The sequence below is a fragment of the Ochotona princeps genome, chromosome 7 (assembly GCF_030435755.1).
Source record: "Ochotona princeps isolate mOchPri1 chromosome 7, mOchPri1.hap1, whole genome shotgun sequence".
Classification (NCBI taxonomy): domain Eukaryota; kingdom Metazoa; phylum Chordata; class Mammalia; order Lagomorpha; family Ochotonidae; genus Ochotona; species Ochotona princeps.
The window spans coordinates 81313970-81329227 of record NC_080838.1 but is presented as its reverse complement, the minus strand read 5'-3'; the positions used below and the strand labels follow the sequence as shown (position 1 = coordinate 81329227).

The 15258-nt window shown below is 44.8% G+C and overlaps 1 protein-coding gene across 2 annotated transcripts in view; it reads right to left on the bottom strand.

The window, feature by feature from the left end:
* The window catches only part of PDCL2 (phosducin like 2), a 44655-nt gene extending 30459 nt beyond the window's left edge, over positions 1 to 14196 (bottom strand). For both annotated transcript variants that reach the window (XM_058667289.1, XM_004590869.3), the window contains exon 1: positions 14175 to 14196. In XM_058667289.1, coding sequence (XP_058523272.1) covers positions 14175 to 14180 — 6 coding nt within the window. In that variant the 5' untranslated portion in view covers positions 14181 to 14196. The remainder of the gene's footprint in view (positions 1 to 14174) is intronic.
* Between the last annotated feature and the right edge of the window lie 1062 nt (positions 14197 to 15258).

Here is a 15258-nt window from a genome sequence, read left to right as displayed (position 1 = left end):
CACTCCTAGGAATATATCCAGAACAATTGTTTTATGAGAAACCAACATGCACTCCTATGCTCATAGCAGCACAATCAGTAATTGCAAAAACATGGAAGCAACCAAAATGCCCATCAACAGAGGATTGGATAAGAAAGCTATGGTTCATCTACTCCATGGAATACTACTCAGCTATTACAAAAAACAAAATGCAGTTCTTTGTGGCCAAATGGGCCAAACTGGAAACCATAATGCTAAGGGAAATGAGCCAATCACAAAAGGTTAAATACCACATGTTTGCCTTAATTTAAGATATGATGTTATGTATAACATGTTATGTTTTGAATGTTATAAGTTGTGTATAAACTAAATTGAAGTATAGGTGAGGTGGTCACAGAAGGTGGCTGGGAACTCGCATTTACTTTTAACATATTGGTTACTCATTACTATGTCAATTAATTCCATAATGATGTAAATTTTTGCTGATGGTATGTTGGAGCTTTCAATTGACTGGGATAATACTCTGCTAGCTCTGTCTTCAGACCAGAGAGGGTATACCTAAGAAGCCGTTGAACTTGACTGGACAATAAGATGCTGGACTCTATGTTTGGTATATGCTTGCAATGGGGGAATCTCAACTGAACTTGAGCTGTGGTTATGCAACAAGGTGGAGGAATCCACCATGGTGGGAGGGCTTGGGGAGGGGTGGGAGAACCCAAGTATCTATGTAACTGTGTCACATAATACAATGTAATTAATGAAGTTAAATAATAAAAAAAAAAAAGAATTGTAGAAAAAAAAATATGAGACATTTTGGAATGTGTTAATTTGTTTCCTTTAAAGAATTAAGGTATGTGTTCCATAACTCTAGATTGTAAAACTGCCATCTTATTAAAGTTATTTGTTACACGTAAGAACTGCCCTAGGATCCTGGTATTGTGTAAGACAGTGTGTGTTCTGCCCAGGACATCAAGTGTAATGGATATTCTCATTGCTTATGCTAGTTTCTCAAAAGTATCAGCTTCAGGTCAGGTTCAACTCAGTGTCAAGTGGTCACATTTACAGCATTTATAATTACTCACCTCATGTGCTAATTTTGTTCCCTTTAGGAAAACAGAGAAAATAGGCTCTTAAATGGTAGCATACATAACTATTTACATCACAACTAATACTATGATTAGCAAGGTGGGAGTTGGGTGGTTCTGAGTAATGAATTTTCCATGATTGTTAGTTGTTCAGTAACTGTTCCTGTGCCCATCTCCTAATAATTCTTATGGTGATAGATTATTTTGTGATACTTTACTATTGTAATTTAAAGATTTTAGAGGCATTTGGGTAATGATCAATATTTGGTGACGTGTATTACATAACCATGAGGTTATGGTTTATGCAGTCTTTTTCTACAATACCAAGTGTAGAGCTTGCAGACTAGGGTGTGTGCCCCCTGCAGTTCTCTTAGTCCATCTCATCTTCCAATAAAACCTGATGCAATAGGCCAAACGAAAATTTCATTGTATATCCAAAAGGGCAGTCATAAATTGAATTTTTCTTAGAAGTAAGATTCCCCTTGGTTATGTTAAATACTTTTTGGCATTTGCTATTTGGCTATGTTAAACACTTTAAACCCAATGGTTGCACCAACATAAGATGGCTATTTGTGGCTTAATGTAGTTGGGTGATTCCAGGACCCTTCAGTTCCTAGTCCTGAATTGCTATCTCCCACAGAACAAGTACATTAAATTTTTTTTTAATTTTTAATATTGGTTACATAGTTGAGAGAAATGTATGTCCACGCGGAAGTACGATTAGGGTAGAGAGGTTCAAGTATGGAGGATGGTAGGTGGGACGGATACTTGTTTTTTGCCTCCTGTGTAGGCAGGGTGGAAGGGAGGCGACAACTCCTTGCTGTCAGACTGCATCAGCATACGGGGATGGGGGACAGTCATTTGATGGCCCCTTAGAGACCCAGATATGGGGAAGAATGTTTTGACGGTGTTGCTTGAGTGTTTTTGATACTTCTGAGATATGGTCAGTTTCCTCGCACCAGAGCTGAGAAAATATTTCCAAGGTCTCTTGGCTGACAAAGTCCACCTTAGTAGATTCACAGACTCAAAAAACATGCTGCAAAGCTGGCCAGGAGAGTGGTTCAAGCTGTTTTTGCTTTCCATCCTCTGGTGAAGCACTCTCTGCTGGCCTAGAAGAGCTGACCATCATGTCCTCTGCACGCATCTGTGCATGCTGTCCACTGCACAGGCATCAGCAACTGAGGAGGCCCAGTCCTGACACAAGCAACCAAGCTCGGATCAAATATATTGTGATTTTTCCCTTTGGCCTGGGTTTGAGTCCAGCTATCCAGTTGGGGGGTCCTCAGGAAACCCCAACTTGAGTGACCTCAGACTCAATTCCTATGTGTGCCAGCCAGTGCAGGGTCAGGGCTGGTCCATCACCTGCACCAGCCAATGCACATATATTGGTGATGCACTTGCCTGGTCAGTTCTGCCTCCAGCCTCAACTCTCATGAACCATGAGTGTTCTGTGGTTCTGTGGTCTAGTCCAGCCCAGTCCACCACAGGACTGGTCCTCATGCATACCAGCAGGTATCACAGCCTATTCAGGTGAACCTCCAATAACCTCCTCTAGTTCTCCCCCCAACCCTGAGTTTCGTGCATGCTGACACGTACTGCAGCCCAGCCCAGCTAATCCTGCTTCCCACCTGGCTCTCGTGCACACCCATGGATACAGTGGCTTAGCTCTCAGTCTGACCCACTCATAGAATTGGTCCTCAATATGCCGATGGATACTGCCACACTGTCCAACCTGGCCTGCCCCAGTCCTGGCTCTTGTGCGTACCAGTGGGAGCTGCAGCCCAAGAGTAGAGTGCCCACAGTTTTCCTATCAGGATTACTCCCAGCCCTGAATCTTGCATTTGCCCAGGGGTACTGCAGTCTGACCTGACAGGACTCACACCCAGGGTGATAAGTCCTGGTCCAGCTTTTCTTGCGTTCCCCACTTACCTTAAAAAAGAAAAATAGAATAGGCAATTATGCTGGTAACACTGGTATAGTTAACACAGATTTGGCATTAACCAGGCCAGAAAGCTTTTCTCCCAGCAGTGTAACACTTGCCTAGATATAAGTATCTAGTAACATAAGTCCTTCGGGCCAATAAAATCTGGCAAATAAAAATGTCAGGCTTGGGCCCAGCAGCGTGGCCTAGCGGCTAAAGTCCTCGCCTTGAAAACCCCAGGATCCCATATGGGTGCCGGTTCTAATCCCGGCAGCTCCATTTCCCATCCAGCTCCCTGCTTGTGGCCTGGGAAAGCAGTCGAGGATGGCCCAATGCTTTGGGACCCTGCACCCGTGTGGGAGACCCGGAGGAGGTTCCAGGTTCCCGGGATCGGATCGGCGCGCACTGGCCCGTTGCGGCTCACTTGGGGAGTGAATCATCGGACGGAAGGTCTTCCTCTCTGTCTCTCCTCCTCTGTGTATATCTGGCTGTAATAAAATGAATAAATCTTTAAAAAAAATGTCAGGCTTACAAGTATCATGTGGTTCTCTAAATCTGAACTTATCCATAAAATGTTTATATTTCTCACAAAAATGTCAAAATAGTCTGTTCTCTGCTGCATGAGTTTCCAGTTCTGCTTTAGCAACTATTGATACTGTGCACACCTCTTTGTCCTGTTCCACTTCCATTACAGCACCGCTCTCTAACTGCTTCAGAATGATGGCTTAATTTCATAGTGATCTATTGTTTTTCTTAATACATATTTCTGGTATGAATACAACTACCTGAATCAACCTCACAGTTTTTTCATTTGTAGGTTGCCTCCTTTCCTTTTTTGGTCTGGATCGGCTTGAGCTGATCTGTCTGGTCAGCTGCTGTAACGCGCCTCTGCAGCAGCACCCTTCTGATGTTCTGACACATGGGTTACACAGAGCTTTGTAAGATTACTTCATGAGTGTAGTTCTAGCCAGTCACGCTAAAATATTTTTAGCGTTAATGTCACAATTCATCTTTTTTCAGTTTTGTGACCAGACAGTAATGCCATTTGCCACGGCCTGTGAATCAGCAAATAATCAAATTGTTTTTCGCTTTTCTTTCACAGCATGCTTCACTGTGACACGCTGTGCTGATTCTCTAAGGATAATGTTCATTGCTCTTACAGCTATTGCTGTTCATTCCACAACACGCTGAGCAACTGTAGCTGATCTATCTGAAAACCAACAATTCTGCAACAGACGAGACTGGGCTGAGGCCCACATCCCTAACAAGCTGTGGATTTTCTTCTCCCTCGGAGGTTCTCTGGCAAGACTGTGTCGGCCTTCTGGATTTTCTCAGTGTGGAGTCTGGGTTGTTGCTTCATGGTCACGACCCTTTCTTGGGATATACCACTCCGGGTCCATCTGGTGTAACTATGGCACAGCAATTCCAGCTGACCTCAGTGCATGTCAGAGGCTCTGTGGATTTTAACACCTCATACACTGACCATAGTCTTCAAAATTTATTTTATAGAGGAACATGGAAATATTTTGTCCAGAAATCACAAGGCTTAAAAAACTTATCATGTTGTTCATTAGTCCATAATGTCAATATCAGCTGGTTGCACTAGGTCTAATCTGAAATCTCCTTTAGCTGGATAATTTAATTTTTGAAAAGTTATTATTATATAATTCCTGAATTGCTAAAAAGCCATTTGCTGTTCTTCATTCATCTAAAATTTCCAACCTTCCTGGTCAATCGCTATTATCCACCTGGCTTAATAACTAGCCCATTGCACTGTTCCATAGATGACTTACTTTTTCCATTATGCCTTCTTTTGTAACTCAGGTAGTTCTTTGGATTATTTCCTGTGTCCTCTGCCATATGGCCTAATAGAGATGGGCTTTAAAGCCATGGCAATTTTACAAGAGTCATTTTTATTGATGCTGGTCTTATATTAGCTTCCATTAATGAATGAACTCCTTGAATAACATAGGAGCTATGCTCATCCCCAGAATAATTTTTAATTGCTCAGAAGTAAACATTTTATGCTTTATGGCATCATTGTTATAATTTAAAATTAATATATCAATTTCATGTTTATATTATTTCTCCTCCCAAACTTTCTACATTTGATAATTTATTTTGTCCATATATTTCCTATGATTTATTTTCCTAAGCAAACTTATTTAATCCTGTATCTATAAAAATTATATTTGACACCTATGTGCATTTTCTTTTTTAATATTTATTTTTATTTGAAAATAAACAGAGAGGAGAGAGAGATGGAACAAAGATCTTCCATCTGCGGGCTCACTCCCTAAATGGCTGCAATGGCCAGAGTTGAACTGATCTGAAACAAGAATCCAGGAGCTTCTTCCAAGTTCCCACATGGTGGCAGGGTCCCAAGGACTTGGGCCATCCTCCACTGCCTTCCCAGGCCGTAAGCAGGCAGCTAGATGGGGAGTGGAGCAGCCAGACATGAATTGGTGCTTATACAGAATGCTGATTATTATAGGTGGAGGATTAACCTGCAGAGCCATCACACCAGCCTCGATCTGCATTTTCTGTAGATGGCCTGATAGTCCATTATCTGATATCTTCTGAATAAAAGCTTTCTGAAGTTTCCCACATGAGATGTTTAATATCTGCTTTTCCTGATAGGGGCCTTTCCATTTTTTTTTTAAAGATAATTTATAAAGTTGCATTGCTGTTCATTTCTCCTGAACATTGGGCTACTTGTATTAAAAATGCTGCTATAGTAAGATTCCGCAAAAGGCAACCCTTCACATTATCATTATGTGTAGGTCTTTTATGCTGTCTTCAAGCAGGTCTAATCTTTGTTATTTCTAGGTCTGCTCCTCCAGATCTTATCTTTGGGTCTGGCACCGTGGCCTAGCGGCTAAAGTCCTCACTTTGAATGTGCTGGGATCCCATATGGGCACCGGTTCTAATCCTGGCTGCTCCACTTCCCATCCAGCTCCCTGCCTGTGGCCTGGGAAAGCAGTTGAGGATGGCCCAAAGCCTTGGGACCCTGCACCTGCGTGGGAGACCCAGAAGAAGTTCCTGGATCCTGGCTTCGGATTGTCACAGCACTGGTCGTTGAGGTCACTTGGAGAGCTAGTCATCGGACGGAAGATCTTCCTGTCTCTCCTCCTCTGTATATCTGACTTTGCAATAAAAATAAATAAATCTTTAAAAAAAAGAAAAAGAAATTGGATCTGGCTGGTGTGGTATTTTTAGGTGGCACTTTCCTAGCATTGAAAGTAAACGTTGTGGGGCAGTGTTATGGCACAGTAGGTAAAGCCAGCATCCCACGTATTGCGGGTTTGAGTCCTGGCTACTCCACTTCTAATCCAGCTGTCTGCTAATGCACTTGGGAAAGCAGCAGAGGATGGCCCAGATACGTGGGCCCCTGTACACCAAAAGATCTGAAAGAACCTCCTGGCTTCAGATTGGCCCAACTCCAGCCACTGAGACCAGAGCTTTCTCTCTCTCCCCCGCTTCTCTTCCAAGTCTGCTTCACAAATGAGTAAGGTTTTTTTTAAAAAAGCGTTTCAGCACCATGCAGATCTGCAGCTGAAGATTATTATTATATTTTGGCATAATATCAGCTTGAGCCAGACAGATAATTTATGGCATTTTTTAAACGTGGTGGTGGTGATAGTCTTTTCTTGTTCTTTTTTTAAATCGGTATTACTTTCCCAAACTCTAGTTATCCAGTCTAGAGTTACACATGGCTATTTGGATGTCAAGTAGTCACCGGAATTAAACATGAGTTAATGCTGAATGCTCAGTTCCAGAACTTAGCAGTCTCACTTCACATCCTAATAACATGATAGAACTTGCTCCTAAATGCCCTACATCCAGAATCGGTCTCGGTCTTTTGGCCCAGTCTGTTCTCAGCGTTTCTAACGCTGCTCTAACAGACTCTCGTCTTCTCCAGCCGGCCCCTGTCATAACTGACCTTGAATTCCTCACTGCCCGAGTCTCCTCTGGTATGTCGTCTATTTCTCCACATTTCACAGGCCCGCAGTCTGCAGGTCTGCTGCTAACTGCTTTTCTTACTGACATCTCTGTTTTTGTCACTGTTGACCTGCGATGTGGCTGAGCGGACAGAGCTGCTGTCCCCAAGACGCCGCACTTCCTAAAGGCACTCCATTTGAGGGTGTGGGCTGAGGGGGTGTCTCAGGGGTCTGTACCACAAGCTTTCCTCTGACTCTCACAGACTCAGGGGATCTTCTGGCGCGAAGTTTCTTTTTGAATTTCTGAGCTAAACACAAACATTTCAGGCTAACTTGTCATATCAGTATAGTGTGTGCTAATAGGAACAACTTCAAATGAATCTTCCAGAACAGCAACGATCTCTAGCCTTCTCTTCATACAAGGCGCTTCTCCCCTTTCCAGAGACAGTCCAGTGACACATTTCATTGGATGTTTGCCTCAGTAAAATTATGTCTAGCGACAAGTCACTCAAAGAAAGCCATAAACCAGCTTTTAAATTTAAAATATTTAGATTTTGCAATTAATCTGTAGTGGCTGACTTGATTCTCCCAGCTCAGGACACGCCCGAGCTGAATCCTGCTGGCTGTGTGCAGCGTCACAAGCGCTGGTGCCGGAGCTGCAAGGCGGCGGGCCCAGGCACAGCTCTAGCCGGGCTGCAGCCTCCACCGACGGCTGCCGCGCTGCGGGTGCCAGTGCACCGCCGAGTGGGAGTGCAGGTTCCGCAGCTCTCCGCGAAGACACAATTCACACATTTTGCTTTCACTTGTGTGAAGAGATGGCACAGGACATGGCATGATGCAAGTCGTGTCACCAGATGGCCACCTGCGCAGAGGGGCTTGTTCCAGGCATCACAGCCCCGTGGTGGCTGACTCGCCGGCTCAGTGCTCATCTAGGGGTTTTGGCTGGCCTCTTGCTCCCACGGCTTGTCACTGTAGTTAGACTGGTCTCCAGGCCACCAGCCCTGGCCAAGCCCTTCAGTCCTCAGACTCCTGAGGGACAACCCAGCTTAGTGGTGTTTAAGTCCTCCTCAGCTATTAGTCGTTAGACAAGCTTTTGACAGAAAGCAACTTGTTTTTTTTTTTTCTCCCTTATCGACTCTGCCATCTGGCTCTGGTAGGGTGGTTACAAGTTAATGCCTTTCCAAGAACTTATTCACGACAATATTTTACTGGAATTGCATCAGCTTGCTTACACTGGCTGCACTTACATATCCTAAAATAGCTTAGTCACTATTTATTTTTGAGTGCTTTATATAAGTTGGATGGGAAGTGGAGCTGCTGGGATGCTAACTGGTGTTTATACTGGACGCCAGTTACTGTATGCAGCGGCTTAGCACATTTTGCCACAATGCCAGCCTCTGTTTGAAGGCATTTTTTCATTTTACTTTTCTGACCCTGTGGTTTGGCTGTTGTTAACATTCTGTTTAATTTCCACATATTTATGAGTTGCCCAAGATTTCTAATGTTGATTACTAGAAAAATTCATTAACATCTCTTTCTTAGCAACCACTATTACTTTCTATATCTATAAGTGTGACCCTCCTAGGTTCCTCGTACAAGTGGAGCCATAACACATTTGTCCTTTCTAAACTACGTATTTTGCTTAGCATGATGTTTTCAGGGTTCACCAATGTTGTGGCTTTAAGGCTGAGGTTACTCAGCACTGAATCTCTGTATCTTAATTCATCCAGTCACCTCCCCGCAAGGACATTTGGGTAATGTCCTCCCCCTTTGATTACTGTGAATAATGCAGCTATGGACATGGGTATACAAGTTATTTACAATTATTTTGCGTATCTCCCTAGAAGTGTGGTACCACGATTCTGCATAATCGTTGGAGAACTGTCATGCAATTTCCCACCAATCGCAGTATTTCACATTCCAATCAGCAATGCAGAAGGGTTCCAATGTTTCCACATCCTCACCAGCACTGCTGTTACTGTGCATTTGGGAATTACAGATTTCCCAGTAGGTGTGACCTGAGCTCTTGGTTGTGATCTTAGTTTCTACTTCTCCACAGCTGAGCACTTCCTTGTGCACTTACTGGCCAAGTGTTGGCCTTCTTGGAGAATGTCTAGTCAAGCCTGTACTAATCCATTTTGTGCTGTAAAAAAAATAGTGGAGTCTGGGTAATTCATCAAGAACAGAACCATCTTTCTCAGACTTCTGCAGGCCAGGAAGTTCAAGGCACCAGCATGTCAGTTTTCTGTTGAGGATACGCTCATTCAGGGGACAGGACCACACTGGGCCCTCACACAGTGAAAGGCGGAGAGGTGAAGCAGGGATGACGTCCCTCCGTCAAGCCCTTCTGCAAAAGCTCCTAGTCCCATTCAAGAAGGAGAAACCCCACAAGGGACTCACTTCTTTAATGACTTACTTGCTGATACCAATCGCAACAACATGCGAATGTTGGAGAGGACAAACAATAGCAGCATTCTTTGCTCACCTTTGAGTTGTTTTCCATCAGAATTCAATTCATTACATATTTTGGATATCAGCCCCCTATCAATTCAATGATTTACAAAAATATTCCATTCTGTGGGTTGTTCATTCTTGATAGTGTTCTTTGATGGATAATATTGTTAGATTTGGTGAAATCCAATTTATTTTTTTTCTTGTTGTCTCCGTTTTTGGTATCCTAAGAAATCACTGCCAAATCCAATGTAATGAATTTCCCCTTATGCTTTCTTCTAGTTTTACAGTGTTAGCTCTTACATTTTTGTCTTTAATCCCATTTGAATTAACATTTCTATCTGGTCTAAAGGTCTGACTTCATTCTTTGTGCATCATGACATACAATTTTTTAAGCACCAGTTGAAGAATCTGGCATTTCCTTCATTGAATGGTCTTAGTACTCTTGTTGAAAATCATTTGACTATAAATATGTCCATCTATTTTAAAGCTCTTTATTCTATTTCATCAGTCTTAGATAAGTATTTACATCTTCATCAAGTCCACACTGTTTTCATTAGCATAGCTTCAAAGCAAGTTCCTCTTTTAAAAAAAAGATTTCTTTTTCTTGGAAAGGCAGATATACAGAGAGGAGAAGAAACAGAGAGGAAGATCTTCCATCCGTTGATTCACTCCCCAAGTAGCCACAACAACTGGAACTGAGCTGATCCGAAGTCAGAAGCCAGGAGCCTCTTCCAGGTCTCCCACGCAGGTGCAGGGTCCTAAGCTTTGGGCTGTCCTCGATTGCTTTCCCAGGCCACAAGCAGGACGCTGCATAGGAAATGGGGCTGCCAGGATTAGAACTGGCGCCCATATGGGATCTTGGTGCGTACAAGGGGAGGACTTTAGCTGCTAGGCTACCACATTGAGCTCCCAAAGTAAGTTCTGATAGCAGCAAGTACAAGCCCTCTGACTATACTTTTCTCAAGACTGTTTTGGCTATTTGAGAACCCTTGAGCTTCCTTCTGAATTTAAAGATGGTTTTATTATTCTTATAAAAAATGTTGGGAACTTACAACAGGAATTACATTAAACCTATCAGTTTGAGGAGAATCAACTTCTTGATGGTATTAAGTCTTCAAGTCCACAAACACGAGGTTTTTAAAAGTCTTTAACTTCTTTGTTTTGTATTTTTCAATGTACAAATCTTCCTCCTTGGTTGCTTTACTCCTGTTTTAGTCTTTCTGATGTTTTGTTCACTGTTATGTAAAAACATTTTAATCAAAAATCTAAGGTCCTACTCATCAAAAATCTAATAGCCTACTCCTTATAGCTTTTTCTCAAACAGGTCTTTAATTTTTAAGTATAAGAATACCAATTTTATAGGATCTGTTTCTGTTCATTTTTTATCCCAGTGAAAGAACTGAATATGTCCTAACAGAGATGATGGACTCCCTGACAGTGTCCATTCCTACACTGTTGGGAAATGCTTCAACAACAGCATGATGGACTATATCATAAAGCAATTAAAATCTTTTTAATGTAAAAAAGTTTTAAAGTTTTATTTATTTGAAAAGAGAGAGAGAACAAGCACAGACTTCTATCCACTGGTTCATTCCCAACATGTCTGAAACAACCCGGGCTGGCCCAGCCTGGAGCCAGGCACAGGGCACACAACCCGGGCTGGTCCAGCCTGGAGCCAGGCACAGGGCACACAACCCGGGCTGGCCCGGCCTGGAGCCAGGCACAGGGCACACAACCCGGGCTGGCCCAGCCTGGAGCCAAGCACAGGGAATACAATTAATGCTGGGCCGTCCTGGAGCCAGGCACAGGGCACACAACCCGGGCTGGCCCGGGCTGGAGCCAGGCACAGTGCACACAACCCGGGCTGGCCCAGCCTGGAGCCAAGCACAGGGAATACAACTAGTGCTGGGCCATCCTGGAATCAGGCACAAGATACACAGATCGGTCTGGCTCAGCCTGAAGCCTGCACAGGGAACACAACCCAGCCTGAAGCCATGCACAGGGCACACAATCAGGGCTGGTCCAGCCTGGAGCTGGACACAGGGCACATAACGCAGGTAGATGCCATGTGGCGGCAGGGACTCAGCCTCTTGGGCTCACACTCAGAATGCATGTTAGCAACAAGATGGCCAATGCTTTCAGGATGAAAGTGGTTTTGGACTAGGTGGGGGAGGAAAAATAATTTTCTCTTTATCTTCCTTAATATTTAGTTGGGATATACTCTGGAAACAAGAGAGAGGAAAGTAAACAGTAGTCTGTTTACCTCATGTAAATATGGGAGATATTCAGAGAGTTATTTAACTTCATAACATTGTAAATTTCTGTTTTTCTTCCTATTTTGATTTAGTATTGTGGCCTTTCATTTAAGGGGACATACAGTAACTGTGTAATGAAGACTATCATATCCAGATGTGAAGATACAATGCAGTATGCATCTCTACTTTCAGATCAAAGATGGACTTACAATGAATCTGTTTCGTGTATGTTGACAGTAGGATGCTGGACTCTGCCATTGTCAAGCCCACAATGATGGACATAGGACTGTGTATGAAGAACTATACTATACTAACATAGGGGAACTCAGTGAGGGGGTAGGGGAAATCCCAGGGCCTATGGAATTGTATCATAAAATGATAGTAACAAAAAGAAGTAAAACTAAAAGAAAGAGTAGGATTTGTCACATATTTTTAGTTTCTTCTCCACGAGTCTCTGTGACTCCCTCATCCTTTGCTTGCTGGTACACCACAGGGCACAGCTGCACACAGAGAGTTCTTCGATGGGTGCAAAGTTCCCTTCCAAAAGGATGGCTTCCACTCTCCAGAGTTTCTCTGCGCCTCCCATTTCTCAGAATAATCGTCTCAAGATAATCCTTACGGCGTAGAAGCATACCTTGGGGTTGGCCTATTCTAACCTCCTAGTACTTCCTCCTTGGTTTTGGTCAGATATCACACCATCTGAGTTTAGGGGACTCTTTCTATACTCTAAAATTTATACTTTAGACAGCACTTTATTAAGCAGGAAAGTGGCCCATTGTCATCAGAAAGTCCAGTAATCTCATTTTAAGAATTCCCTCATAGCCAAAGTTCTTAGAACTGTGTGAAAAGAATTGGAATCACTGAGGACTGTTACCAATTGCACATCCCATTCACTCTTTTTAAAAATAAATTTATTTTTGAGGATGTTTACATAGTTGAGAAGGATGTACACCCATGTGGACCACTGATTAGGGTGCGAGGGTCGAGGTATGGCGGAAAGCAGATGAGACAATTGCTTCTGATTTTTTTTTTTTCTTCCTGAATCTGGAGGAAAGTGGGAGAGAGAGGGAGAGGGCTGCTCTCAGCAGTCCAACCACATCAGTACCTGGGTGAGAGCCAGCTGCTCCGTGTTATCCCAGGGTCCCTGATGTGCAGCATGTTCTGAGGATACCACTCAAGTGGTTCTGATAGTTCTGAGCTGCTGTTGATTTTGTTGCTCCAAGGTTGAAGAAATCTTTCCAAGGTCCATTGGCTGAGTCTCCACTCATCTGCATATTTACCGTTAAAGCTTGGCAAGAAGAGTTGCCCAGTTTCTTCTGCCTTCCATCCTCTGCCATGGTATTAGACGTCCTCTGTAGGCCTCAAGGAGCTGTCATGTCCCCCATGTGCATCTGGACACGCCATCTACTGCACAGGCTTCAGCCACCGAGAGGCCCAGTGGCCACACATCCATTCACTCTTTAACCCACTGCAAAGCTGCCCTCTGCCCCCAGCACTCCTTCAAGCTGCTCTGCTGGCTTCGCACTCAGCCTAGGGGTGGAGACAGCTGCATCCTACCCAGAAAGTGCCTGGATTCAGACTCCTGATTCTAACTTCCTGGTAACACAGACCTGCGAAGCAATCAGAATGGCCCAAGTGCATTCCTGGCTCCTGGCCCTGGTCCCAGCTCAGCTCCAGGCATTTGGGAAGTTAACCAGCAAAACAAAGCTCGTGCTCATTCTGTCTCTCAAACAAATAAAAAATAATTTTTAAAAATTGTTTCTTAAATGTCCTGGTTGCGGGCCCGGTGCTGTAGCCTAGTGGCTAAAGTCCTCGCCTTGAACACTCCGGGATCCCATATGGGGGCCGGTTCTGATCCCAGCAGCTCCGCTTCCCATCCAGCTCCCTGCTTGTGGCCTGGGAAAGCAGTCATGGATGGCTCAAAGCCTTGGGACCCTGCACCCGCCTGGGAGACCTGGAAGTTCCTGGATCCTGCCTTCGGACTGGCGCAGCACCGACCGTTGCACTCACTTGGGGAGTGAATCATCAGACGGATGATCTTTCTCTGTCTCTCCTCCTCTGTGTATATCTGACTTTGTAATAAAAATAAATAAATTTTAAAAAGAAAGAAAGAAAATAGTCCTGGTTGCTAAGGCTACCTATAAGTTCTGGGTAGCTAATTCCAGTGGTTTTAATCTGGGAATTAGGTGGGGCAGGGATTGGAAAGTGATCATTTTATTTTGCCTAAAAGAGAACACGGCAGTGGGGGAGAAAGTCCAGGGGCAGTTGCTCGCTTCCTAAAGACAGACATTACGGGTAGCAGGACAGGGGGACACAGCTGAACTACCCAGGGGCTGACCTGTGGGCTGTCCAGTCAGAAATGGGGCCAGGTGCGCAAGCCTCTCTGCCAAGGCTTAGACATGGCGTCCTCTCGGGCCTAACTCCGATTTCTCTCAGAACCAGGCCGAGGCACAGGCCAGGTCAGCGTTTGGCAGGAACCCAGGGGAGGCCCTAAGGCCCTGGCAGCGGGGCTCCCAGCCGGGCCACCGGGTCACCTCACCTGCATGGCGACGCTCCGCCGAGCCCTCAGTGCCCCCAGTGCACCGGCGTCGTCTGGACGCTGAGACCGGAGGCCTCCTAGGCGGGAAGACGCCGGACGCTGAGGGGCGGAGCAAACGAGCCCCGAAGCCTCCCTGGGCGGGAAGACGGCTACAGGCCCCGCCTCCTCAACGGCCGCCGTCCCAGCGCGAGGACAATCAAGGCTATGACGTCTGCGGGCCGCGTGCGCTGTCACTAGGCAACGAGGCCGCTGCTGCCCTCAGGCAGCTTCCGGTCTACTGCGGGCTGCCCCTCCTTCTGCTGCTCCGACTCACGCCCCTGCCAGTCTGCTACTGCCTCTGAACTCCTGAGCCCTTTCTTCAACAGGAAACAGAGCTGGCCTTGGCTGGAAACCCGGACAACCGGATTGTTTGATGTTTAAGGAGGGGATGCGTGCGTTGAGGCAGCTGCCAGCAACTTGGGGAAAGTACTTGGTGTAATCCGCCTGTTTCTATCAGGGTTTGGCACAGAGGAGAAAAATGCGTTTGTTGATATAATTTTAAGCTTAGTTTTGGCATCACATCATCCGTCATGCCTGATGATATTTCCTACAAATCCTACAAAACAGCCATATATGCTGTTTTGTCTGTGTTTGAGACATCGATGATTGCTAAATATTTAAAAACACCACAATTTTTCTAGCCAGGCTTGGGCATTTCTTCAGCTGCCGCTTGTCTCCCTCCGTTATCCTACACGCCCCGCATGGTGTCGGTGATTCATGTCTCTGAATTCCTCAGGGTCCCTGGCAACTGCTGGGTGAATGAACACTCACTCTAACAAGTCAGGAGGAGTGAGCTGGCCGGGTTACGGTGCACAGAACTAGCAAGTGTGGCTCTACGGATCTGTGGCTTCAGGGAGACCCCGCCTTGCTGACAAGAAGTCTCCATCTTATTAAGGCAATTCATTTCTTTTAAAAAGAAGAACAAAATTTCTGTTCTCTTCTGCTTCTTCGTTCATTGACAAGTGACATTCATTTGTTAGTAACAGAGTTAGTTTAAGCTGTGTTCGATAACACGGCCTCCTGGCCAGGTTAGTGCCGGGACCAC